Consider the following 27,441-nt stretch of genomic DNA (forward strand, 5'->3'; position numbering starts at 1 on the left):
TAAGAGCAACAATTAAGGCACTTCTTCTCGGCTCCCAAAGATGCGACGCTTCGCTCGCTATGGCATTAGGTCATCCCGCGTGCGGATAAGGAGCTTTCGACAAAGTCCAAAGTGTGCGACTGCCATTTTCAAGTACAGGACATCGACAAATGGTACGTATACAAAATGACGTTCACTCTGAGGAATTCTCTGCGCGCGTCATGAAATCGTATTTGGTGACGCGCATGCATTTCTATTCCAGATTCCTTCAGTGAGAACGTCCCTTGAATGTGCAGGTTAAGTCGGCGCGCAAACGCGCTAAGTTACTGTAAGCACGCTGACAAAGTTAGAGTTTTTTGTAAATGAAAAAAAAAACAACCTTGCATACATGTATCTATTCATTACTTTTTTCTGTTAACATGCTTTGGTACTTTGTAGCCATATTCACCGTAAGCAAAAAAGATGTGGAGTTGATTTCTAAATAAAAATGCTTGCATGTTTCCATTCATTGCTTACTTTGTTTCTCTTAACGTGCTTTGGTGTAATGTAGCCATGTTCACCTTAAGCAAAAAAGATGTGGAGTTGATTGTAATTAAAAAAAAAACGTTGGATATATTTTTCTACTTTGTGTCTGCCGTAAAGTGTGTACTGTGAAAACCAATTAATTGCTGAAAAGAACTTTATGCTTATTGACATGTAAGCTGGTTTAACTTCGTCATTTAATTGACTAAATAATTCTTTCAGTTAGAGATATTTCGCCTTTCGCAGAAATGTCGCTTCTTAGTGACGTTTGGTAAATCTAACTGTTGTCAGGGCAAAACATGGAAAAGATACTATTCTAAAAAGGACGTCGAGAAAATTAGGAAGTTTCGTCTTCGAGTGGCCTGAATTACTAGAGCCACTAAGTGACGTAGCTCCAATGCTGACCTTGCTTCTTTGGCTGGAAACAAAATGAGCGGTTTCATGATTTTTTTATAAAATTCGGAAGAGTTAATCAAACTAAGCTTTAACGGAGGCTTATTCTATGCTACCAGCTCGCTGCAGACCGTTCACGCTCGTGGTTGACTGCCAGCGAGCAGCCGACGCAAGCGCGCGCAAACTACGATGCGCTACGGCTGACCTGTTGAAGAAAGCAAAGCAATGAGCCGTAACGAACGGCTTTTACGCCCCACATTAGCGATCCTGGGCAGCTACTGGAAAGTACTCTGGCCTAGATGTAGTCTGGACGCGGACAACTTGGCGGGTAGCGGGTAGTCTTTAATATTATCGCGCGATAACGTCATGAGAAGGCCGAAGAGGCGTTGGGAGAGGCGCAGTTGCACGCGACGAGCAGCGGCCGGGTAGAGCAAAATGCGGCGGTCCCGCCCTCTCGCGGCACGCCGAGAAACGGAGACGCCGGCGATGCACGGCGCATGGGGAGAGTTTTACAACTGAACCTATCTAGTAACGTTGGCGCGAGCACTGTTGGGCAGTAAAGAAGAACGCTGGGGGCCACATGGCCGAGCAGTGCAAAAGGTGCCTTCTGCAGGGTACGAACTGCACTCCGCTTTACAAACAGGCCACGTTTCTAAAATGGGTCAGAGGTAGGCAAGAAAGAGATTGTGGAGGCGTACTTCATTCACAAGGCGGGAAACAAATGCATCAGTACACCGTCGGTCGCATTCTCACTCAAAGAACTCCAGTTAGATGGACACGTGTAGGTTGGCACACGTTGTTGGCGTGACGTTTTTTAGTAATAAAGTTTAGTTGGAAGTGGCGCCTTGTATGTGTCTACGTGTTGCTTCTGGTCGCCGTTGTTTAGCGCCTCAAATTTATTCAAATAGTTGTACGTATTTATGAAACCTTTCGTATTCGTTCACGATAGTTTTTAAGCCCGTAGGTCATGAACTAGTAATTCCCCCTGGCTACGGCTAACGAGTGGAATGACCTTATGTTCCAGACGGAGGCAGTGGAGGCTAGTGAGCAGAGCAAATTTCCCGGCGTGCTTTCCAGGGGGGTGGGGGGGGGGAGGGGGGGGCTCTCGAGTGGAGATGGCCACGACCGCAGAGCTCACCAGAATGTTCGCGAGAACATAAACTGAACGTCCAACTTGGCTTCGCCTGTTCCTAGGCAGTTCTAAGCAGAGGCAGAAATCTTAACAGTGCATTTGAAGACGAAAATTGCGTATACTACCAGAGATCTCTCGTTGCTCATCGTGTTTTCAGTCATATACGCCTCAATAGGAGGCAGGCGGAGAGTTGCTGTTCACGACAAGTGTTCGTCCCATACTCGTGATTGCGAGTGATGTATGAACTTTACGTGCAAACTTGACTAAGAAGGGCGAAAGTGTGCAGAGGCATTCCTCCACGCTGCGTTTTTAAGAAGTATTCAGGGAAAATCAGTGAGTCCAGAGGTAATCATGGTCAGGTCAGGACACTTTCCGCATCGTACGTACGTGCTCAAGCTTTTGTAATACAACTACTTCTAATGAAATTGGGATAGAAAGAAGCTTGTATTTATTGAGGCCAGGCCGTTTCGCTAGCGTTCGATCACTCTGTTAAAACATCAAAAATACACCGCAGAATAGAACTGTTTAAATATGATTTATTTCCTACAATTATCCGAAATATTATCAATATGATATAGTTTAGCATTTTATATATAAATTGGGATAACGGCAGTCTCATAATCTTAATGCTTACTTTGTTTTTAGGAAGTTCCGGATTCATCGAAATAGTGTTGGCGGGTGCCGGGGGACTACTACGTGAAGTTTCGTTCAACTGCCTATGGACGGCGATTCAATATGGCGCCGCCCAGGAAATAACAGCTGTACCTCCGGGTCTGGGGCGACGCTGTCCCTGTACTCGAGCAGGTACCGGTGCGTGAGCCGCAGCTCCATGGCCGTAAGGGTGATGGTCGGGGGCGTGATGTGCGTTGCCTCGGAGTAGCTGTCCACGCCGAACCAGTCCTCGGGCTCCGGCACAGCGCACGCGTCGGCGAAGAATCTACGTCGCAGGGACCGCAATGCAATGTGATCAAAAGCAGCCATTCATCGCAAAGATTCATAATCTGAGATTGTGCTGTGTAACACGCGAAAATACGAACCAGAGAAGGCGGGCATTTGAAACACCGGATATGAATTGGCGTTGAAAGGCGCACAACATCAAAAGCAGATTGGAAAGAGGATAGCTTGGTTTTGGTTGCATATATTCCTGCCTATGAGCTGACGGTAGACGAAGCTAAACACGAGACGAGACAAGGGCACTTCAGCAAGCAGTTCAGACCACTCTAGTAGCTGCTCGACTATGTTGAAAACATGTCTATTCATCAGATGTGCAGAAGATGCAGCTTGTTAAACTGCCGTCAGAACGTTGCGTACCCGTGCAGCAGCTTCCCGCACGAATCTATGAGGCCATCGAGGCGCATCTGGTACGGGTGCTGGGGCTGGTTGAAAGGCACGGCGGCCGAGGCGCATCCCAGGATTTTGGCGATGTGGCCCAGGTTGCGACGCTGCAGATTGGTCACCGGGTGTTCGGGAGCCATCTGCACCACGCCGAAGGTGTCCGGGGCCACGATGCCCGGGTTGATGTAGCGGTAGTAAAGGATGTTCCCCATCACCTGCACGTGGTTGTACACAACAGCGCAGAAAGGTCAGCTGCATCGACGCACAGAAGCCTATAGTCATTTATTGACTGTGGGGTTCAACGCTCTGATGCTATACAGGTAATGAGGCAGGCCGTAGTGGAGAGCTCCGGGATAATTTTGACAATCTGGGGATCTTTAACGTTCCGCGAAATCTCGAAAACACGGGTGTTTTAGCTTTCCGCCTCCATCAGAAAAGCGGTCGCCGCGGCTGGGAACCGAGCCAGCACACTTGGCCTCAACAGCAGAAAGAAGCCTATGGTCTAATCCCACATGCCGACGAAGTAAGCTAAGTAGCGGCCACTGCGAGGAACAAACAATCGGAAGGAAGCAAACAGCAATCGGAAACAAGCAAACAGCAATCGGAAAGAAGCAAACAGCAATCGGAAAGACGCAAACAGCAATCGGAAAGACGCAAACAGCAATCGGAAAGACGCAAACAGCAATCGGAAAGACGCAAACAGCAATCGGAAAGACGCAAACAGCAATCGGAAAGAAGCAAACAGCAATCGGAAAGAAGCAAACAGCAATCGGAAAGAAGCAAACAGCAATCGGAAAGAAGCAAACAGCAATCGGAAAGAAGCAAACAGCAATCGGAAAGAAGCAAACAGCAATCGGAAAGAAGCAAACAGCAATCGGAAAGACTCGCGCGGATCTTTCTTTGCATCGTTTATCTGTGCAAGACCTATGAAAACTGAGAAGCTTCAGTCTTTGGGGATATTTAGCAGAGCTAAAAAAGAGCAAGAACAACATGTGCCCGACCCGAACTGATTTCTGGGAAACCGTTTATCAGTGTTGCTGTTTCGCCTCCACTTGTATTGCGCTTTCTTTCACTCCAAAGTGATGAAAAGTCGAAATTATTCCCTTTTATCTCCAAGTAGCACTATTCACAACATCGATGACTTCTCTACGCATTCGATCTCTTTTTTGGTGCAATCAGTTTTCTTAACGTTAGGTCCTGTTTCGTTCGCGCTGTTCCGTCTTTTCATGAACACTAACCAACTACCTCGCACCAGAGTCCTGTTAAGTGAGATTTCAAATAGCTGGAATGTCGCACACAGCCCTACATAGTTCAAAACGCTCGCACGGCTTTACACGTCACCTTGCTAATGTCTTCCGGCGATGACTCCGGGAACTTCTCCTCCAAAGCCTTCCTGAACACCTTGCAGGTGTAGCGCATCCCGTAGGGAATCAGGTCCTTGCTGGTCGATATCCTACGGGCGAACATCCGGGCCTTGGTCTCGAGCGACAGCACAGACGTGTGCAGGATCTTGCAGACTGCACCCTGCTGCAGGGCCTGTTCCTCGTCGACGTCGTAGCTGAGCCCGCTCGGCTTGCCGGACGTGGTTTCCAGGTCGTTCACCCACTTCTTGTAGATGTCCACGGGGTTGAGATCGATGTTCAAGTCCTTGTCCTCGAGCACGTCTCTGACGAGTGAGCTGAGCAGCTGCTCGAGGAAGTTGTGGCCTCCCCTCGTCCGGAAGAAGCCGATGACCATGCGGACGACCAGCGGGTTTCCGCGAAGGATGTCCGACGGCTTGCTCAGCTTCGAGCCCACTTCCTCGAGCAGGGCGAATCGAAAGAGGCGCAACAGCAAGTACTCGTCGCGAGGAGTCGAGCCGTAGTTGTACACCGAGTAGATGACGGACTCCACGAAGCTGTTCGTGGCTTGTGTCGGCATTACGAAGATCAGCTTGGCCAGGTAGTGCGGGTGCACCTTTCGAGGGAAGAAAGAAAAATTAGTTTCAGTGTGATTTCACTGCTCTGAGACTGTGTCAACACATCAGCTAGGAGAATAAAGGATTCCCCCAAAATTTTGGATTGAGCCAGGCCTTCCCTAGGAGTGGGAGAATGGGGTCAAAAAGGAATGGTGACGTGCACAAGACGGAAGCATTCAGGCCTGGATCGTAGTAACAAGCTCAGTGCGGGCTATCCGCTAGCAGAGAGAATTCACACTTGCTAAGGAGCAGGCCACACAACAAATGGTTGGGTTTACTTCGATCACACTGCCCTTGCGCTAGCCACCCTCCGAAATGATAGCAGAGCAACTTTATATAGGGACCAAAAAGAGATGGCGCGAAAGTTTCTCCCAATACATCGACACGGGGACACACACGCAACGCCATTCGATGATTGCGGGCTTTAATGCGCCGACGCTCCACAGGCGATGAGGCGCTCCATAGGGCCCGGGATTACTTTTGACCAGTTCGCGATTTTTAACGTGCGCCGAAATCTCGCACACACAGGCGTTTTTTTTTTCTTTTAGCCTCAATCAGAAAAGTGGCAGCCAAACGAGCCAAGCAGTACCATACACACGTACATATTGCGTATTCGCCGCAATGAGTCGCTGCCCATTTCTGACCGTAGATTCCGTGCACATAAAACGCACAAACTCCCGCAGAAGTACTGACAAAAGCCAAACACAAAACACAAACACTCGGCCCTAAACGTCACGGTCACCCTGAGCAGCACATCACCCACCAGCAGTTGCCCGGCTCGACGACGGGTAGTAAGTTTCAGCCTCCAATGCCTTGGCGTAAAATCAGCAGTTGGTCAACCCTCAATGCACGATGAATCGGTGTGTCGATACACTTCCAACAAACCACATCTTCGAACATGCTGTTCTATAGTAGTCTCTCCTGAAGAGTATTCCAGTCGCACAGAGTAAGAAAGAGCACCTTCCGCGAGATTGATATACCTGGAGCAGGTAGAAGAGGTGCTGGTACGCCTCCAGCCTCTCGCGACTCCTTCGGCTGAGCGCTGTGAGGCCCCCGCCAGAGCTGTGCAGCCAGTCGGACTTGACGGCCGCCAGCGCCGTCTTTTCGCGCTTTCCTCCGCCGTGGCCCTTGACGACGTCCTCGAGCGTGATGCAGTTGCGCACCAGCAGGCCGATGCGGACGTCCATGTCGAGCGCCTCCTTCTCGAGCTCCTGGTTGTGCCGGATGGTGGCCACCACCCTGGCCTTGACCAGCTGCAGCTCCATCTCCTCGGACAGGTCGCGCTCGCTGATTTCCAGCATGTGAAGGAACTTGTGCAGCACCGGCACGCCAGGATTACCGCCCATGAGGAGCCGGTAGTCTCGTATCACCGCCTTTGCACAGTACTGGGACTGGACGAACGTCACCGCGTCCTCCTGGCCACTGTTCGCGGCAAATGCATGGGCGCACAGAGCGATGTCTGTAAATTCTATCGCGATACTTCACCCGTTGTACGCCTCCGGAATGCACGCCTACAGCCGAAGCTATTCCAATGACCCTATTATGATTTTCCTACACTTTTTCAGCCGTCCCTCCCAACACCAGGGCTGCACGAGCCATGTGAGGTAGTACGTAGTATGTTAAGGATTCTCCTGTTACTTCTCAAAACGATACCGCCAGCTAATGTTACTTTCCGTCTATTAAAGCGAAGTCAACCAACCCCATCGATACGTGGTCCCCTTTCGCGGCGAACGAAATGGTTGCAAACATTTTCCCACTAACATCTTTTTTATATGCGCTGTCCTGTTTCATGACGTTAAGAGGCACCCTTCCCTGCCAACCATTACAACAGAATGCACTTTTACAGAATAAAGCGTGTCTGTAATCCACGATGTTTGCGGCTATTGAAAGTACATCGTTTCAATTAAATGAATGGCTTAAAGAACTGCTGACACTAAATTTTCGTGCGAGGTTTTTTTGCTGCTGTCGATCGGGAATATGTGTGAGTAAGAGTTAATGAAGAATACCTCAGTAACCACAGATTTGATGATGAGGTTGCCTCGCTAAGTAACCCTAGGGACGAAATGCAACGCATGCTTACCGCACTGGACAAACAGAGCAGAACCGAAGGCCTAAAAATTAATATTGAGAGAATTAAAGTAATACTCAATAACCCCGGGAGAGCACAGCGGTTTGAGATAGGTGGTGAGGCCGTGGAAGTGGTAAGCGATATCTACTTAGACCAAGTTGTGACCCCGGATCCCAACCATGAGGCAGAGATAATTCGAAGGATCAGAATGGGGCGGAGTGCATACGGCAGACGTTATCAGATAATGAATGGCAGCCTACCATTTTTCCTTAAGAAGAAAGTGTATGACAGCTCCATCTTACCGGTACTCACCTACGGGGCAGAAACTTGCAGGCTCACTAAGAAAGTTCCACTTAAATTGAGGACGACTCAGCGCGCAATGGAACGGAAGATGATAGGTGTAACATTAAGGGACAAGAAGAGGGCGGAATGGGACAGGGAACAAACGGGTGTGAAGGACATATTAGTAGAAATTAAGAAGAAGAAATGGACGTGGGCAGGGCATGTAATGCGAAGGCAAGATAACCGCTGGTCATTAAGGGTAACAGAGTGGATCCCTAGAGAAGGCAAGCGTTGCAGGGGCCGGCAGAAAGATCGGCAGACGAGATCAAGAAGTTTGCAGAGATAAATTGGTCGCAGTTAGCACAGGACCGGGGTAATTAGAGAATAATGGGAGAGGCCTTTGCCCTGCAGTGGGCGTAGATAGGCTGATGATGATGGTGATGATGACCAGCCTACTAATCATAATGGCACATTACACGGCCGATAGCAACGCAAATAATTATTTACAGCCTTGTTTATTTGTGTCAGTTTCGGTTCCGACTGCACGAACACCGAAGCGGCCGCCATGACAGGAGGGAGCTCGTGACGTCACCGTTGTCCCCACTGCCAGCGCTCGCTCTCGCGCCCGGACCCGCGGTGGTCCACGCGCCGGAAGGCATGACGTCAGTCCAAAAACCGTGACGTGATACACACGGCGGAACAGATCGCACCTACAGCAGCTAGCGCATTGGCTACGTCACGGGAGCCCTCGCGTTGGGAGTTCAGGACCAGGATGAGCAGATGGCGTCATGCTGATGCCGATTGCGAAAAGATATGTTCTGAGCTTTTTTTCTGCTCGGAAAGATCAAAATGTATTTAAAATATGTTGCACTAGACGGTTGCTATTGAAACTTTGCCGAGAGATATCTCCATATACAAAGGAAGCGTTTTAGATCATTATCTCAGCTTTGAAATTTCGTGTCAGTCATCCTCATCAGCCTGCTTAAGTGCCCTGTAGGACGAAGGCCTCTCCCATTGACCTCCAACCGCTCCTGTCCTGCGCCGCTCGAGTCCAGGGCTTACCCGTCATCTCTCCCTTTCATCCCTCCATCGGGTTATGGGCCATCCGCTTCCAGACCCATCTCCTGGTATCCCCTCTGTTACCCTCATTGTCTACCGGTTGTCGGTTCATCTCACTACGCAGCCAGCCCAAGTCCTTCTTTATTTGAGCTGTAACACCTTTGATCCAGGTAGCTCGTTTCCAGGTAGCTCGTTGAGTTATTTTTAACATTATTTGTTCCTTGGCCCTAAGCAGACTCCAAAAAATATTAGAATTGCAGAGTTTCGGCTCCAGTAAGTTTAAATTCCATATGCAAGTCCTCCCTGCGCTCCTTGACACCTGTAATGTCTTGCCACCTACGTGTACGTCACTACATCCAAGACACAGATGCTGCAATACACGCATTCTTTCATGTGCTGAACTGATAATTTTTGAAGATATTGACGGCACGCAGAAAAGAACTACGCCGAAATCCCCGACCTGTAGTATTCGCGGCGGTCCTTGAACGCCTTCCAGGCCAGGTACCCGCGGACGTACGACTGCAGCCGCACCACGAAGGGCACCAGGGCCTCGAGCTCGTACAGCATCCTGCGGTAACGTCGGCGCTGTCGGGCGGTTCGGAACCACGACTGGATGCGGACGATCTCGTCGAGGTGCTCCATGTAGAAGGCGTACTGGTCGCGGACGGCGCTGCGTACGAGGAACCCGCGGGCGTGCGCCTGCAGCCTCGTGAGCAGCGGATTCAGCTCGGTCATCAGGCGAGACCTCTCCAGCCGCTCGTTCACCCTGAGCACGGCGGTCTGCGAAAAAGAAGGGCAGACGTGGAATGAACGGAAAGGCGGGTGAGTCGGGTCTGGTGCAGGTTGACAACAAGAGTCCGCAAGAATTAGTGAAATCGTGGAATAAAGTGCGTGAAAGTGCTTTAAGTAATGGACAGGTAGACCAAAACAAACAGGAGCGGACAGACAGAGAGACGCCGATAGATACATTTGGTCTATTTATTGTTGACTTATAACCATTCTGTAGTATACATGGACACGTTCCCACCACGTTTTATTTTCTTGTTTACAGGTTTCTAGGTAGATTATCGGGTCGTAAAACACAATTAACACATAAAAAACGTTATGAGACCCGGCATTAGTCGAAGTAGCTTTATATGGGGTAGCAATATTATATTCAATGAAGTCTGTAGCAGGCCATTCAGAAGAGTGCGTCTAAATAATGCCAACGGGGGATCCACCATCAGGAAACGTACTGTCACAAAGAGAGGTCACGGCTAGAGTTCAAAAATGGAAACCGCGATGGAAGGAAGACGCAGATTGCGTCTGCTCATCTTATACACAAAAGGTGCCGAACAAAGCGGTATGGATATAGTTTACAAAGAAACGGGCGAGCATGATGAGGCAACAGCAGAGGCCGGTATTGTAAATTTCCATCGCCTTTAAAGGAGGTCAGGAGGAGGGTTAAAGGTCAGTAAACCTGCACATCGTCCAAGGAGAGGAAAGAGTCGGGGTCGGCCTTGGGAAAGGTGGACCATTCGCTGACGAACTCGACGACGTTGAGGTTGAAGAAGAGGCCCGGTCGCACGACGTAGCTGAACCACTTTATGGGCGCGTCACTGCCCACAGACGGGCGGCAACGGATCTCCAGGAAGATTTCGTGGAGCTCGCGCATGTAGGCCTTGGTGACGGCCGCGTCCGCGCCACAGAACAGCTGCACGGCATTGAGACTCTCCAGGCCTCGGCGTACGTTCTCTTCCTCCTGGTTGCAAACGCCCACGTTCACCTTGGCCAAGCCGATGCACATATCGCTCGCCTCAACAGCCACCTGCAAAGGGCCGCGGTGCCAGTCAAAAAGTTGTGCGAATCGGCGTCAACGAACAGGCAGCCCCCTATGGTGCTCCGCGATCCGAGGAGGCCCTCGCGTAAGAGCGGACGCATATTTTTATTTGCCGCGGCCCTTGATGTCTACCCTCGTACGCTTTTCCCTAACACTTCGAAGCAGAATGTACTCTGTTCTTATAACGTTTTGCCACATCGCTTGACCAAGAACATCCAAGCTGAAATATTTGTGCACGGAGCCGGGAATGAGTCGCCCGCGAATTGGTAGAAGCCTTTTTTTTTATTCGTAAAAACCATGGAAATTGCGTGAGCGAGGCATCTGTTACGTTGTACGGAAGTGGGTGAGTTTTTGAACAGGATGGTGCATTGGTAGGAAAAGAGCAAAAACTGGCTGCTTTATGCGCGTGTGCAATGGTGTATACGTAGTCGTGTTCGCTTTATCAATAAAACCACTTCTGAGTCTGGGCCCGTCCTGTCCCTTCCTTACTGTCTTGTCTTTTACGCGCAGTTTTTGCACCCTTGAAAACGAGCGGCGACTACGTCGCCTATAAAAGTTGTTGCGTAGCGTAATGTATCCGCGGTTTTCTCTTTTGTAGGCGAGGTTGTAAGGCGTTGTGAAGGGATGGCCAGGCTGAGGATATATTTTCACCACGCTTACATTTGATGCCAAACACATACATTCTTAGGTGAAATTAGCTCACTTGGTTAGCTGTGTCCACGACGTTCTGCACGTCTTCAGCGCTGAGCTGCCTCTCTCCCTCGAGGCAGCGCTGCTTGAGGGACAGAAGGTTCTGGTACAACAACACGTGGTCCCGGCCGAGGTGCGCGATTGCCGCCACCGGGTCCAGAAGGGCCTTAATGGTGTCCTACAACGCAAAAAGCGGGTGCAAATCTCTAAAACCACATCCACGGCTGCCCCCTGCACTGAAAGGTCAACTGGGCCCTGAGCGAGCCTCGGATCACCACCGCGTCAGGTTAAACATCTCGCGGACGTCGCACCTGTTTTCAGACCTCGCCCGTTAATGTGCGAAATACATTGGGATATGTTGGAAACGTTTCTTTGCAAAAAAGACCTTCCATTCCGGGTTTTTGGCTGAAATTCTTAAGTCTGCGTACAGGCTTTGAAGGTGAATGCCTTGTTATACCTTTTCAGGATTTTACTGCCACACCGTAGGTACACATCTTCGTTTCGTTTCCTAACCTTCTGGCGCGAATCACTACAACCGTCTTGTATATTCGTGCATTATGTATGCGTGTATTCGCTTTTGTTTCTCTTACGGCAGGAATCCCGCCAGAATGTAGACTGGTTCATTCCGCAGCTTCCCTATAGAAACGGGGTTCTGCACAGCTGGTATGCACCAGGTCCACTCCCCTGCCATCGCATTTGAGTGTCACGCGGCATGCTCTATTACAAAACTTGGGCTCCCTGTCCATTGAATTGTGAATTGTTGTGAAGCGACCACATTTCCCCTCAAAGCTTCAGATTCCTGGCCAATACCCCAAGTGCGTATATGCACGAAGGAACAACGGCAAAAAATTTGTTCTACGCTGATAACGAGCGGACATAAAACGGTATAGAACAGGGCTGCTACCATACAGATCCCGGTCCCAATCCCACCGGGTCCCAGATTTGACTGTTTCTCGACCGGACTACGACACAAATAACAAAGGAAATTTTTCACAGAATGGGGCTTTCGCCTTGAAAAGGGCGGCCAAATATTTACATTACTCGCCTCATTTCATGGGAAGTACACAGCCGGCATTTACGCTTTTGTGCCAGCTAATCATGGTGGTCACGGCGGACGGGAGCCCCGGAAGCCTTTGCTATGGCACTCGCCCACCCCGTCGGTTCGCTTAATTCATCCCTCGTCCCAAAGTTTCTCTATATAGGAACCGTAGCCAGCTATATAGAGCAGGAGTCGGCAACCTGCGGCCCACGGGGAAGTATTATGCGGCCCTCGACCCGGTGTCAGAAGCGTCATCCTCGTGTCCCTATCTACCTGAAGGCTGACATGGCAATTTTAACCTCAAATGGAGTTAGAAAGGAACAAAGCAATAACGCAAACGCGGGCTAGTTGATGACAATTCCTGACTAACTTGTGCACACAAAAAAATGAGGACTGAACAAAAAAGACAGACCAGCGCAGGCTAAGACCTGGATTTTTCTTTATCACACACCACATTTTTCCCCCTTTGACAACCGCCATCCTCCCGCAGTATCAAACGTGTACATATTACGTCGTACACCCAAACGCAAGAAGAAGACACTTTACACCTTACATCATCTCATGTCTACCAGTTAATTTCCATATCTGACAGGGCTACTGAAGGCTGACTTACGCGTACTCCCCTTATTTTGAACATTTGCCAGGCTTCCACTATCTTCGTGGTAGTCCAGCCTGAAAGGACGGCCAAGCAAGCATCTGGCAGCCCATAGTGGGCAGTGTACAACAAATGCCAACCGTTGTTTGACCAGACAACGGAGTTCCACCTTTAAGATCGGACTGCTACTGAGATAGTGGAACTGAGGGAACTTTAATAATCGTTATTTATCAGAAGGCGTTGCTCCTTTCGCCTCTTGTAAGACCTCTTAAAACACAGCTGAATTGGTATTCATCAATTAAGAAAACGGAGTCCAAGCCGTGGCGAGCGGTGCGCAAAAGGTAGCGTTTCTATAGGGACCGGGCAGCTGGACGGGTGGCGCCACCACTCGGCGCTCCCATCGTTAGTGGAATGAGCTGGTGCATTGGACTACACAGCCTCCCGTTGTTTTTGTCGTGTTTGCTTCGGTGCTTAGAATGTTTTGGTGATGGTGTGAGCGGACATGTGAGATGAAACGAAGTCTAGACAGATGTGTTGGGTTCTTAGATGCAGTGACCGCTACGTAAACTTGTCGGACGCTTCTAAAGTTGGGTATCGGCTACAATGACATGAGCGCTTTTTGCAGCGATCTACGCTTGGCTCCACCCGTTCAGAGTACGAATAAAACTTGTATTATTATTATTCATTTCATAGTAAATGCCCTATCGACTACATAAACGTATTTGAAGCTTCTAAGTTTGGGAACGGGCTACACTGACGCGAGCGCTTTTTTCAGCGCTCTGCGCATGGCTCCGCGCGATCTGAGTAGGAATAAAACTGTTAGGAATATTAGTATTCATTTCTACCACTTTAAATTATCTTCACTGGTTTCGATGACTACGGTTTCCACGCCAGCCTTAGCGCTGGGATGTGGGATACCTTGATAGGTGTGCTTTGAAGAAAAAGGCACTTGCGAAAGAGATGGATTACCGTGTAGCCGTAGAAATGTTGCGGTAGTTTACACTTTCTTTCTGTAACTAAGTTTTGTGTCTTCCGTTTTGGTGAGCGACACTGTGACAGCATGGCAGTCTGAAAGCCGAGGTGTAACTCCCACGTTTGTGGTGGTCATTTTATTTACAGCCAAAGTTATTCATCCACCCAACAGCCCAAGCTACAAGCCATCCCTCCTCCCCGTCCCGTTTTACCACCTGCGTGGAATAAAGGTGGGCACCGATAGTTTAAAAATGTGGCAGTGTTAACGTAAGCTGGTGTTTTATAATGCTTAAGTATTATTTATAGAGTACCTAAAAAATCGTGCAATGCCTCGTGAAGACACCAAAAATGCGCGATTAGTTGCCTCAAATATGGGTGCATCAGTCCGGGTCCTCCAGCACAGACACATTTCCGACACGCTGGAAAAAGTTTAGATTTGTAGAGGGATGAATGGAAGTTCAAAATTAAACAGCAAAATCTTCTAGCCTCTGTGTAATGAATACGATGGTTGAACGCAAAGCTTTCTTCGTGCAAAATCGAATGGGAAATGGTCAAAGTCAAAGACGCTGCAATCAAAAGACCAAACTGCATGCTGGTCAATTTCGAAGCTCAACTAGTCAAAGTTTAAATCCAGACTTTTCCCCTGCAAAACGACAACAGTTTTTTCATTCGTCACCTAATCAAGGCATGTGTATCCCCTGTGAAATTCCAGACACCACTGAACACATTATTTGGACATGCCCTCAATTTCAAACTGAAAGACAGGTTCTCCTAGAAACCCTTCCCGCTAACTTACGACCAAGTTCCTTAAATGATCTCCTGCGTCTGTCCTACCCACCTAATTTAGCGAAGGCAGTGTGGGACACTCTCCTGCATTTCGTATCCCGACCCACTATTTTTTCTTGCTATTTCCCACCCATACCCGTCGTGAACCTTAACTTATCGCTACCCCTAAGGGGGTCTGATGCACTAGCAAGAGACCCCTTGGTGTTTTTTCTACATTTCAATAAACGTTGAAAAGAATCCAGAAGGCAACCAAAGAAACCCATACGAGAACGCTTTGCTGTCAACCATCATTGCCGTTAGACGGAGGAGTGCATGATTTTTCAAGCGTAGGTGGCAGCTTGTAAACCAACCGTAGCATTCAGTTGTGAAACTGAGTACAGGTTTCGGGCACCCTGCCGTCTGGTGTCCTTCAGCCACGCAGGAATTGGTTTTTGAAAAACCATTATCAACTAGCCAGCAACAATTTCAATTCTTGTAAAGCAATGCTTCTCCACGACAAGCAATAACGTTCTACTCTCATGCGGTATTTATTCTGTAAACGATTCCCGATGACTGCAATAAGAGCATTTCTGCGAAATTAAACACCTTTCAGCCGTAGTTCAGGAAGTTACGGAAGCGTCTTCCATCACAATTTCTGTTTTGAGGTAAACCTTAGAAGTCACCCCCCAACTTTGTCTTTCGCTTGTGCACGACGCCCTTTCGCCATCAACTGCCAAAGGCCAGCACCGCAGCATTCCTGGATCGGTTGCACACACCGGCTTTGTGGGCGCATTTAGCTGCAATATACCCCTCGATACGCGGAACTGCATGCAGGCATGAAAAAATTGCACGAAGGTACGAACTTTCACTTCCAGCTTGAATTCTAGCTTGGCGCATTCAGCGTCGTCTGCCATTGGTAAATACTGAGTACGGGCGTAAATCACACACATGGCATGCCTCGTAAAGTTCCCGTCCACGCTCAAGATTTACCGATTTGAAGAAAAGTCCTTGTGGTTATGCACGCTTTGCAAGCCGCACCGCAGAAAAACGACAAAAAGCCATGCACAATAACGCTGCGCTGACCGCCACCGGCATTCCACTGACGAGCGGTATTCCACGGGCGGCGCTGTTCGCTGAAGCGACGGTGGTGCCACACAACGGCCGCCCGGTCCCTATAGCGGCCAGATGTGTGTGTGGGGTCTCTACATTTTGTTTTCCGGCCCTGCAAACCAATCCCTAACGTATCATTGCCGAACGACCCCTTAATTCCTCGTGCCTGGGTAACCGAGGAGGTGCTGTAGAACAAGTTATTCAAGATGTGCGATAGAAGCGCGCAATGAACAAGAAGCTGCATCAAAACAGGCCCAAAACAACCGTCACTACGGCAAACGACAAAGCCGTACCGCCGACGCGCACGCCGGCGAGCACGCACCTCTGCGCGGGGAACGCTGGGTAAATTCGCCGCGCCATCTACAGTGTGCTCCATGAGTGAAACCCTCCGTCTCTTCCGCCCCCCGCCCCCCCCCACCCGCCACCTCCGCCGCGTTGAGAGTTTATTGTCCCGCACGCCGCGGAAGAATCGTTGGCTGGTATAGGTAGAAAGCTTTCCTTTAAAACTGCCTGCTAAAACTTGCAACAAACTTCCGCCACAAGTAGAAAAATGGGCGCCTTCGGTCAGCCTTCTGCAACGCAACGCCGCATCATGGTTAATCGCCCGCCACCACGCATTGCTGAAACAATTTCTTTTCACAAAGAATGGCGGTTGGCTAGCATAATACAGTAAGTACATGGAGTATTTTTGCGAACAGTGCCACAATCATCATTCAACAAGTTTAGTGAGCCTAGTACTGTAAGCGAGTGGGACGGCGACAGGATTATACTGGTAATATAACGGCCCCGGGAGTTTGATTTATTGTGGGGTTTAACGCGCCGACGCAACGCAGGCGATGAGGCGCGCCGTAGTGGAGGGCTCCGGATTAATTTTGACCACCTGGGGATCTTTATCGTGCGCCGAAATCTCGTACACACGGGCGTTTTTGCTTTTCGCCTCCATCAGAAAAGCGGCCGCCGCGGCCGGGAATCGCCCCGGGAGTTTGCGTCGCTCGCTTCTGTCGCTATCTCCCCGAACAGGTTCACTGAAGCCTTTCAGTTACGCCTGTCGCATCGCTCGCCAAAATCGCTCTATGTGCACATAGTTACCCCTTGAGGCCACGTTCGCAAGCTTTTCCGCACTCACCTGTGAGGAGCCCGAGGCGACGGCCTGGTTTATGCGATGGATGGCGTCCTCCCGGTGAAGCCGGCCATCGTCTTCCGCGTTCACCTCGTTCACCACGTCCTGTACCTCGGTGTGAGTCAGGAAGGCTGCAGTCGAGACGCCGCGACTCTTCACCGAGAGGACGCTCTGCAGCCGGGACACGTAGCGGCCGTGGCTCTGCGGCCGCACGTCGGTGATGTGGGCGTGCGGGTTCTGCAGGCAGGCGACCACGTCGAAGGTGCCGCTGGCCCTGAGGGCAAAGTTCAGCTCGGCGATGGCGTTCAGGATGCGGACGCCGGCCACCAGCTCGTCGTGGCCCAGGTCGTGGCCGGCCTTGCGCCGGATGAAGGCCAGCTGGTCGTGGTAGATAGCCGCCGCGAGCGGGTACACGGCGGGCAGCTGCGAGCAGGGCTCCCGCAGGGCCTCAAGCGTGTCTTCTGCACGGCCGCAGTCGAGGGACGCGTTGATGGCGCCGATGCAGGCCTCGAGCTGCGTCTCTTGCCGCACCTTCTCGTTAGCCAGCTGTACGGCCACTTGCAGGTCGCTGCGGGCCAGCGTGAAGCCCGCGCCAAACTGCTGGGCGTCCTCCTTGATCTTGAGCAGTTCCTGCGCGAGGGAAGGGCCGCAGAGAGTACGGTAGAACGGTTACTAAAGATAGCACAGGACAAAAATGTTCGTTAAGGAAAATAACTCACCGAAGCACCGAAATCGCCTATGAAACCAGCGTTAACACGGCGCAGAAACGGCAATCGCGGAAGTGACCTCGAACACACAAGTAAAAGTTTCTTCTTGGCGATCTGTAGTGCGATAGTTTTCGTAAACCAGGACGGTCTGGCTGACATGGCGCTTACCGCGGATTACACCGTGATGCGTTTTTCATCGCTTCAATGCGACTTCAGCAGTACAACACTGACCTCTTAATGGTCTTTCGGCAGATCGGCAAGTCGGCTGTTTCGTTGGAGTTATACCGTACATAACGAAAAGCAATGAAAAGTGCAAACTCTCTTGACCAGGAAGATCTACACAGAAGAAAGATTCCATCGGGCTCCCAACAAAAAGATGGAAGATCCAACGCGATGCACAAGTTCATCTGAACCGAAGTTCCAGTCGACCCCACAAATCCGCCGACACGAACGACTAAATCCAGCCTGTATGACCAACGAGATGATCGATCCACCGATACAGAATATCCACTTCTCACGCCATCAATTAACGGACGGGAGTTCCGTGAATGTGTCGCTATATGGAAGTCTTGCGACCAGAAATCGCTAATGCTTGATTCTGATAGGCGTAAATACGTTCGGCGCATCTCTAATGCACGTTTTGATTTTGGCAGCAGTTGAGCGTTAAGTAGAGTGTGGTTAGGTTTCAACCATAACATTCCGGTTCATGACGGTCCCCGAAATAGATTGGCGGCCGCGCCTTCCCCGGGAATCTCCATTAGAGCGAGTTCGTTCTGTATTCGCAGTAAATTTATTGCTCGTGCTGAGCCTAAGCAGGTCCAAATATGCGCCGAGCGCCAGGGGAGCAGCCGTTGAAATGAAGCAGGGAGGTCGCACTTTACCTGGTAGTAGGCGTGCACGTTTCCGGGCTCGAGGTCGTGAACGCCCAGGTCAGACCTGGTGAGGAGGAGTTGGCCGAAGAGCGCCCGGTCACCGCGCTCCACGGCGGCGTCGATCTGGCCCAGCAGGACGTTGACGTTGGTCTCGAAAAGGTATCCCTGAACTTCGGCCAGGCTGAGCAGCCGCTCGTACATGTCGTCCACGGCCTCCTCATCACCGCCAGCCGAGAATCGGCGCACGGCGCGATGCTCCAGCTTGGACGCCTTGGCACGCTCCAGGACCTCCAGGTACCTGCGCCGGGAGTGATGCGAAGCTCCGAAGACGGCACAAGCCGCTTGAGGGCTCCTTCAAAAGACTTTTATCAATTCTTCCATCGCCTCAGAGCCCAAACGTTCCTTTGCGCCCTAACCTTGTGGTGTCTTTACATTCGGTCAAGAGTTATGTGATCACCGACTCATGGTGTGAGTTCGGCAGCATCCATCGATCATCACTCCTGGACCGTCTACAGACCGCTCAGCATGCAATCAGGAGCTCGCGTTCATGTGCGCCCTTACGGTAACACCTACCCGAAGGGAATCCTCATACTCCCAGTGGACTGTTCGTGATCGGAGAATTGAGACGGTTTTTCGTGTGGCGCAGATGTGTTCGCACCATGCGTCCCCATGGCCTGCTCAACTGGTACTACTTTACAATAAATCTAGCTGTATAGTCTTCCACGCAAGTTCCTTACAGCACTTCGCTTTGCCTCCCATCCCCGCACTTTCGCCCTGGCAGCACTGTGTAAGGGGGACTTCGGTATGGGGAAACTTTTTTTTACGACTCAGAAGGTGCTTCTTTGATAGGGACATCGGAGTTCGTGTTTTTTATACGCCCTATTTCTAAAACGCCTAGAACATAGTATCACAATGCGTTAAACGAATCCAGTTTAGTACTTAGCATATTTTACGTTAGTCTTGCACCAGGATGCTTTTATTACATTCAGTGTATACTGTCATAGGAATAGGGCTAGGAGCTAAAAACCCTTTTCTTAGGACACAACAGCCTGTCCACAGCCGTGAGGCCGAGCACAAATGCGTTGCTTTAGCACTTGGCATCCTGCCTAAACGTTTTTTCCCTGTCTCACCACCTTTAAGGCAGTATTCCTAATGGACAAAAAAACAACGCGTCTTTTGGATTCATCCGAATTGAGCGCGGTACATAATGCAATGAACGGGTGCTATCTAATGAATGGCCCCAGAAAGGTGTCGGAACACCCTTCCTGGTGTACAAAACCGCCCCCTTACCTGCCTATGTTCTCGGGCCGCACCCCCCTGAGCTGGGCAGACGGTGTCGAGAGTGCACCAAGGAGCATAGCGGACTCGCCCCTGTCGATGGCGGTGTTGATGGCGATCAACGCCGAAGAGTCTGCGCTCGTCTCCTTGGCAAGGATGCCATCGATGAGGTCGAACGCCGGCATGGGAACCGACGAGTTCGTGAGCAGCGTTAGCCGAACCTGCGTCAGAAACGGCGCCCGCCATTGCGCTGATTTGTCTGGGCTTGCGGACATGCGCATTCAAGGGGCAAAGACAACCGGCAGCCAGCTCTAAGCGCTTTGTAGCGAAATGTTGCTTGTCTTTCTTAATCCGTGGGTGTGAAGTTGAGTTCTACGGTGCTTCTGTGCACAGGGTTAAACAGTGCTTAACATTGACTTCAAAATGGGAAGAATAAAATATGCAACGAGGAGGCCGCTCTGTCACGCATCGGCGGTGACCAAGATAAGCAAAACTGAATACACGAAGTATTGATGCTAAGCGTGCCCAACGAAGAAGCGAGCGCCGAAAACCATAAAACTATTGCACATGCCTTGCGTCTGGACTGAACACAAGCCGTGACACAGCCCTAAAAAAGAAAACAAAACTGAACGGAACAGATCCCATCAACGCTGCCCTGCTACTGGTTTGTTTCCTTCCGCATTAATTAGTTCCCGTCAGGTTTCTACCCGAGAAATAGCCCATTAAAAGGGGTCGGGGTATTCTATTCCAACACGTTTCCCATATGCAAGCTTGCGCGGATTCTTTGAGAAGGCGTTTTCCACCCACCACATTCCCAGCGAGCACTTACCAACACGCGAGCGACATCTTCTGAGCTCTGCATAAGGTAGGTCACGCCACATTTTCAAGTTAGCCTCAGACGTCCCAACATGGCAACCACTCTTCTATAACAAAACATTGTTTTCTATGGGAGAACATTGTTTCTATTTTCTAAATAGGCGTGTAACTGCCATCGTTGTTCTTAGTGCTATACAAAATAGACCACAAAAAATGGCTGCGGCTCAACTCGCATAACTCTTGATTTTCAAAGCGAAAGCTTGGTTTTTAGCCTGGTGAAGTCTTTGTTAGCAGATCACCGGGCGATATCTGCGGTGTTGTCAGACGCCGCCTGCAGACGACGGCTCAAAGCCTCCGACTACCGCGCAGCGCTCAGAGAAGACGGCCCGGCCTGCTTTCATACATGACCGAGCCATCGCTTCCTGTATTTTTCAATGTCAAACGCACGGCCGGCTTTACGATGGGAGTGAGTGGGACGCCTGTTTTTCCCATATGTCATGAGGTGAGGCCCCGAGCCTAACAGGGATCGCCCGACCGTAGCTCAATTCGAAGGCAGTTCGTGCCTGGTTGCTAAGGCAAACATTTGAGATTTCCGCAGCAGCGGTGCTCTGGTCGGCAATAGAAAACTCGGCGCCGTGGCGGAGCACGTTTTGCCAACGTTGCCACTTTCCACCACGCGTCGCCCCAAACATTAACTGGTCACGTGACTAAAGCGCTAGGAAGGCTAGCAATAGACCTTATGCGAAATTGCTTGGTAATATAGCAACACTGATGTAAACGAGACCGTCGGCCATATTGGTACGGGCGCCGATCGGGAAGTCTCGTTTACTGTGGAAGAGTAGATGACGGTAACGCGGTATGGCTCAAACTGGACTGCGTTTTCCGGCTCCCGACCACGGATTGTGGACGAAGGACTTGTCTGCGCTGCCGACTGTGTCTGAAGACTCATACCACGCGGGGTGCCGCGCCAAAGACCCATCCGAGCGGCAGCGGAGCAGGGCATGCCGCCTAACCACCGACGCGCATTGCTCGCCTTCATCGGTGCGGACAAACACGTGCGACTCGCAGTAAGTAAACTCTTCTTTGTTTTTTACTTGACGCGAGTTAACCGGTATGAGCATTTGTATAGCACTGTTTACCGTTGTTTACCATGCAAATGCGTAGCGGCGACCCTGTTGCAAAAACCCTGAAAGAGGAAAGCGACAATCGCCACACCGTACCGCTAGTGGGTTGATTAGGTATTTTCAAATGCTGTACATCGAATTTACGGGATGATTTTTGGCGAAGAAGTTTACGGAAAGGTTGCGGCCGTTTTCCTTGACGGTCGTTCGCCCGCGCGTTTGCCGCAAAGCAATCGCGCTTTGCGGCGAGGTCAAATACAAAAGCACACATACGCCTTGAATTTTCTTTTTTGTTTGTTTTCATTATTTATTGCGCATGTTCTGCCTTAAAAATCTGTTTGTGTGTCTGTCTTCTTTTTTGGTGGTGGGGTGGTTGTGTTTGTTTCTAAAGCGCATGTTTTTGGTGTGCACGAATAGATAATACACTAAAACCTCGTTAGCTGGAACTCACTGAACTAGAAGATTTTTTTTTAATTCGATGGGTCATCGGTATAGCCCGAATGTTTACCTGTTTATCTCGAAAGGTTCTGGAAGTGAGTTCCAAATAATCATCTTATTGCTTGCTTAAGTTATGACGAACACGATTATGCGGGTACTGGTATCATTACCCACGGTGAGGTTTTTAAATGTTAAACTTCCTTCTCTTGAAAATGCATTAACAAAGCATGCAAAGATACTTGCACGCTTGAACTTGACAAACAATTTTGACATCATTGCTGTTCGAGGTGTAGATTATTGCCCTTGCAACAGTGTTAAGCAAGGCACAAAATCTGGTCATTTTGAGTCTGTTTCTTGCGGCCACTGTTTTCTGCTCGGTCCCTTTACCATAAACTGTAGCGGACTAGTCCTGTTCTTCCCTGAGTGATATTTACTGTTACTCTCTCTATTCTTGCAGGTTGGGCCTCATCCATGAGCTCAGCAGCTGCTTTCGCTCCCAGAAGAAACGTGGCCGGACCTATGTTGTGTGCCTCACCTTTGAGATGGACAGTGGGGCGATTGTGGAGGCAGCGTGCGAGTGCCCGGCGGGTTGCAGTGGAGCATGGAGTCACTTTCTGGCTGCTGTGCACCTACTCGCTCTCTTGCAAGCCGAAGGTTTAAAGAGGCGCCACCGGAGCTTGCGTGCACTGAGCTGCCACAACAGTGGGGACGTCCGAGACAGCAGGAAATCAAGCCAGCGAGTGTCCAAGACATTGACTGGAGAAGCCCGCGAGAAAATGTCCCCCCCCCCCCTTCCCTTGCCAATGAGTCTGTTCGATGCACGTCGAGTACAGGAGCATTGCGAGCAGCAACAAAGTGCCGTGCAGGCGCTTGGGAGAAAAATTGGTAGCCTTGGGAATGGGGTTTTTGCCCCAGTTGTGCTGGCCTAACCCCCCACAGTGACAGAAACAAGGACTGGCATGGCACCTGAAAGGTCACCTATGAGCTACCAGCAAGCATTCATGCCACATTTCGCCGTGGTCATCTCGCGAGCACGCAGAGGCTGGGCAACGTCGTGTTTACTAGACCGCGGCATGCAGGGGTGCGCGAATGCTTCCCTTGGTTTTGCTATACTGCACGCCATACTGTTATACAGTATGCTATACTGCACGCGCTACAAATCAGCGAAGTAGTTTAATTTACTGGGATTTTCACTGTGGATACAAAAAATGCAAAAGCACCCAAGCTGATCCGCGGCGGCCTGATGCAACTCTGGCCGTTTTCTTTTTTTTTTTCTGAATAAAACTTGAAAATTGTCTCAGCTACCTACATCAATGGCCACTATCATTACGTCGGAGGCATGCATGCAGCATGCGACAAACTAGAGTAGTGAGTGTGTATTTTAGTCGCAAAATATTCGACAGTAAATACATCGTGGCTGAAATGACAATGGGCACCAAGTTAACTTGACGTAACAACAAACCTTTCAGCCCGGCAAATCGGAAACCAAGTGCAAAAGTTCGAATTTTCTAAAACAGTGTACGCCATTTCTGCAACGACACGCGGCTAAATGCAACGTAAAAGAAACCAACAACACACTCCCACACCGTGCGTGCCCGCCACAGGAAATTTTCAACCGCGCCGTGACGGCGTAGTGCGGCAAGAAAAGTTTGATTACAGCCCCAGGTAAGATAAAGGCTCGTGTAGGGGCTAAGGGGTACCATTTAACAACGAAATGAAGCGGGCGCAGAGCCACAGCGACGAGTAAAGAAACAGCCTAATTTCGGCAACGTGTGGTACTGTTTACCCGGTCGAGCGCCGCTGTCAGTCGCATGAATAGGTGGCGCACGCTCAGGCTTCATTTAGAATACAAAGGCTGGACCACAGAACTCCAACGCAGCTGTATTTTTAATCCGGACAGCGGCTACGGAATCCCGCGCTTAGGGAACCAACGACAAATATTCGCTCCCAGCGCACCGCGCCCAGCGTGTCACAAAGGTCGCTCGCGCCGGCATAGCTCGCGTCAGAAAGTTCGTTCAAAAGCCTGGAACTTCAGGTACCTTTTCTTCATTTGGACCGGTATTTCCGCATTGCGTGCACTGCGGCACGAAGCAATGCTCCTGCATTGTAGTCCATCAGCAAGAGCGGTCAACGCCGCCTTCTATGTTTTGCTAATTGGTTTCGGTTTCAAACGACCGAACCAAAATGGCGGACCTAGTTACCGGAGTCGACGTGAGATGGCGGGGCGCAATTTGCATAGGGTCTATTCGGGAGAAAATGCTGAAGTCGAAGGAAAAGGCTTGGTTGGCTGCTCGGGGCTGATCCGTTTGACATCAAATAGGCAGTGTCTAATCTGCCGGCGTCGGCCGAATAATTTTTCCCAAATTCTACCCGCGGTCGCCTCCCATTGGCTGCCAAAAGTCACACGACACCGAACGGTAACAGCGGAGAACTGGTATTGCACCGGCGCCAGCCGAATAATTTTTTTCCAAATTCTTCCTTTCCATTTATTTTTCCAACCATTTCTAGGGAAGGTGGTAGCTGACCTAGCCTTTGCACTACACCGTTCAGAACAAAAGGGGCACAAACTGGACAAAAAATCACGCCATATCCACGGAATGAATGATGATAAGTGGGGCGAAGCTCGAGAGGGGGAGATCACCGGTAACCGTAACTCTCCCGTGAAAGTTCGCCCATTACATCATTAAGAAAGACGTAAGACTGTGTGCGTACATTGTACAAATCAACTTATTTTCGGAGTCAATGCTCCCAGGCCCAGACCTGGTGAAAGACCCCGCGCCAGCGAGGACTACCCCGCACCACCACCACAATTTGTCACGTAGGATGGGACACAACGGTAAAGAAAGAACTTTTATTTAGGGCGAACTTGTGCCCGAACAAGACGAGGGGAAACGAGCAAAGGTCCTTGCGTCTCGTTCGATCTCCGAGAACGACTGCCTGCGTTCGTGGCGTGATCTCTTGCGTGATCTCCCCCTCGCAGTGCACGTGCGCTCGCGCCTCCGTTGGCGAACACAGACAAGCTCGCGCTCCCGGTGCCGAGTTTGCGCTGCCGGTTGCAGCCGGTTCTTGCGCGTGCAAAGCGGCCCACTTTGCGACATCTCCGAAAGCATGCGGCGGTCACGTACCACGAGACACAAGGGGTGGACAGACCCATGGCTTTAGGAGCTTCGCCCCTAAAATATTGAAAACGATGAGTATATTTTTTGGTACAATATGACGCGTCTCACGGAGACGCCATGGTAAACCAACATGGTTGCAACAAGGACAACTGGACGTTTTCCCCAGGTCACAACGGCGTCAGTGGTGAGAAAACACAAGCTACGTTTATTTTTCTTTCCCAACCTAACCCAATGCAGCTCAATTTAACTTAACCTAGTGCCCGGGCCCAGAACATTTGCAAAAACTTCCGGCAGGCGAAACAGCCAATGGGCGGATACCGCCGGTAGGATTCAGGAAAAATTCGGCCGTCGCCGGAAGAATAGGCATTGCTGGAAAAATACAGGAGGCAATGGCCATGCCCGCACCTGCTAGGCTAGCGCAGCGCTCCTCATTGCCAGGTGCGCAACCAGTCACGTCGTCCGGCGACGACCCAGCTATGGACAGCGCATGCGCCAAGCCAGCGGCGGATATCGGCACGGCGATGCACGTGGTGCATTGCTAATTCTACGGCACAGCAGCGGTCAAATTGTTGGCGACTGCGAAACTCGGCGCTACTAGGTTAGTAAAGCATTAAAATGCGACCTTCTTGTAAAGTGTCAACGCAAACGGAGAAGCGGTTCACTTGGGAAAAAATTTTAAAGGCGCTCATTTATCGATGTAACACCCTGTACAAAGCATGGCGGCTTTAACGATGGGTATGGATAGGTAAATGGATGGGTTTAAATGGATAGGTATCGTCAACTTTAGGTCCCACGGCCGAAGCCGCAAGCGTCAAAAAACTTGTAGAGAGCGCCACTCACCTGTTCGACTTCATCGTCGGAAAAGTGAAGCTTGCCTGTAACCTCCTTTATCCTGGGCGCCTTGCCCAGCTTGAAGAGGTAGAGGCTGAGAGCGTGCAGGCAGTAGATGACCTTGGGCAAGTTTTTCTTTTCGTACAGGTCGAACGGGTCCGGGAAGAAGTATTCGGGAAAGCCAATGGAGCGCATCGCCTTCAGCCAGTGGTTGATGTTGTCCGTGTGTCGGAAGCACAAACCGCGCTCCCGGTGCACGTTCTGGTCGGCGTCGTAGATCTTGCGCAGGGGAACCTCGTCCGGCGCGAAGAAGTGCGACAGCCGCGCCAGGTAAACGCCGTTGCGCAGCGACTCCTCGAGCCGCGTCGCCGACGGCAGCTCTTCCTCGATGCACGACGAGAGCCACAGCCGGGTCTCCTCCAGGTGGCACAGGTACAGGTAGGCCAACCGAAGCTGCCGCCTCTCGTCCATCTCGTCGGACGACGGCCGTGACTCGCCCTCCACGTCCTCCGCCACCGACATGCTTCGAAGACGCGCGCTCCTCGGTTCCAGCGCTGAAGTTGCCACGGGCACCGAGCGGTCAGCGCAACGGCAGAGCGACGGGCCCTCGCGAAGCACTGCAGAAAGACGACGAAGAAATGGCACCCGACAAGAGCTGCCGCAACTGGCGATTGGAAGACACCGTTCGATCTCGTATTCGATGGCAGGGTCGGCCGCACCAAACGCAATGAGTCACGTCTTCGGCTGGGCTTCGTTGTTTCGATCTGTTCCGCCCCGTTCCTCGGATGAGGTGTGGCTGGAACTATTTTTCTTCGCCCTCTCTCACGGGAACATCCGTGTGCAAGATTGTGGCCAGTGATGCCCTGCCCAATGGCGGGCTTTCTTTGGAGGCACGCTCGCTCACGTGACCTGCCCTGCCCTGCCGCAGACTTCTACACCCTAATGTAGTGGCTCGTGCCCCTAAAATTGGTATTGGCCGGGGCTTGAGAACGGCTATTTATTTTGTTGAGTAATGCAGGGATAGATATAAAATCCAAAAAAAGAAAAAGATAACATGCTTCACAACTTAGGGGCGAGGAGACATGATGAAAAGGTTGTTTTAAGAAAGGACTATTCCGGCGGCCGGAACACAAGCTTGAAGCGAAAAGTAAATTTCTTTTCTTCCTAGGTTGCTGGCGCCTAATGAAAGAAGAAAAGCGGTGGGCACGCCTGAGGGGAGCCCGATACGCCTGGCCGCCAGTACTACCTCGAGATTCGCGAGGCATCACGCATGCGCAGTGCGTGCCCATCGAGGCTGTGCTTTCAGCTCGCGCATCGTGTCATCTGAGCGTCTGCTTGTAATCTTCTAACCGCATGCAGCTTTTAGGGGTGTAGATGCCAGCTGCTGTATGAATGACTCGGAACTAGGGTAGGCAAGAAAAG

At 50.7% G+C, this 27,441-nt stretch overlaps 1 protein-coding gene across 2 annotated transcripts in view; it reads right to left on the minus strand.

Annotated features, from left to right (window-relative positions):
* The window catches only part of LOC144168880 (ras GTPase-activating-like protein IQGAP1), a 44,661-nt gene extending 17,428 nt beyond the window's left edge, over positions 1-27,233 (minus strand). Inside the window, exons 1-11 of one of the 2 annotated variants that reach the window (XM_077697872.1) lie at positions 26,029-27,233; positions 19,707-19,915; positions 18,426-18,714; positions 16,844-17,467; positions 11,250-11,414; positions 10,187-10,534; positions 9,188-9,507; positions 6,299-6,740; positions 4,703-5,317; positions 3,338-3,501; positions 2,792-2,963 (exon numbers count right to left, since the gene is read on the minus strand). In XM_077697872.1, coding sequence (XP_077553998.1) covers positions 2,792-2,963; positions 3,338-3,501; positions 4,703-5,317; positions 6,299-6,740; positions 9,188-9,507; positions 10,187-10,534; positions 11,250-11,414; positions 16,844-17,467; positions 18,426-18,714; positions 19,707-19,915; positions 26,029-26,541 — 3,861 coding nt within the window. In that variant the 5' untranslated portion in view covers positions 26,542-27,233. Of the gene's footprint in view, positions 1-2,791; positions 2,964-3,337; positions 3,577-4,702; positions 5,318-6,298; positions 6,741-9,187; positions 9,508-10,186; positions 10,535-11,249; positions 11,415-16,843; positions 17,468-18,425; positions 18,715-19,706; positions 19,916-26,028 lie in introns of both variants that reach the window. The other variant, XM_077697871.1, reaches the window with a different exon arrangement.
* Positions 27,234-27,441: the final 208 nt, after the last annotated feature.

The sequence above is a fragment of the Haemaphysalis longicornis genome, unplaced genomic scaffold (assembly GCF_048455015.1).
Source record: "Haemaphysalis longicornis isolate Haplotype H1 unplaced genomic scaffold, Haemaphysalis longicornis Haplotype H1 scaffold_2, whole genome shotgun sequence".
NCBI lineage: Eukaryota > Metazoa > Arthropoda > Arachnida > Ixodida > Ixodidae > Haemaphysalis > Haemaphysalis longicornis.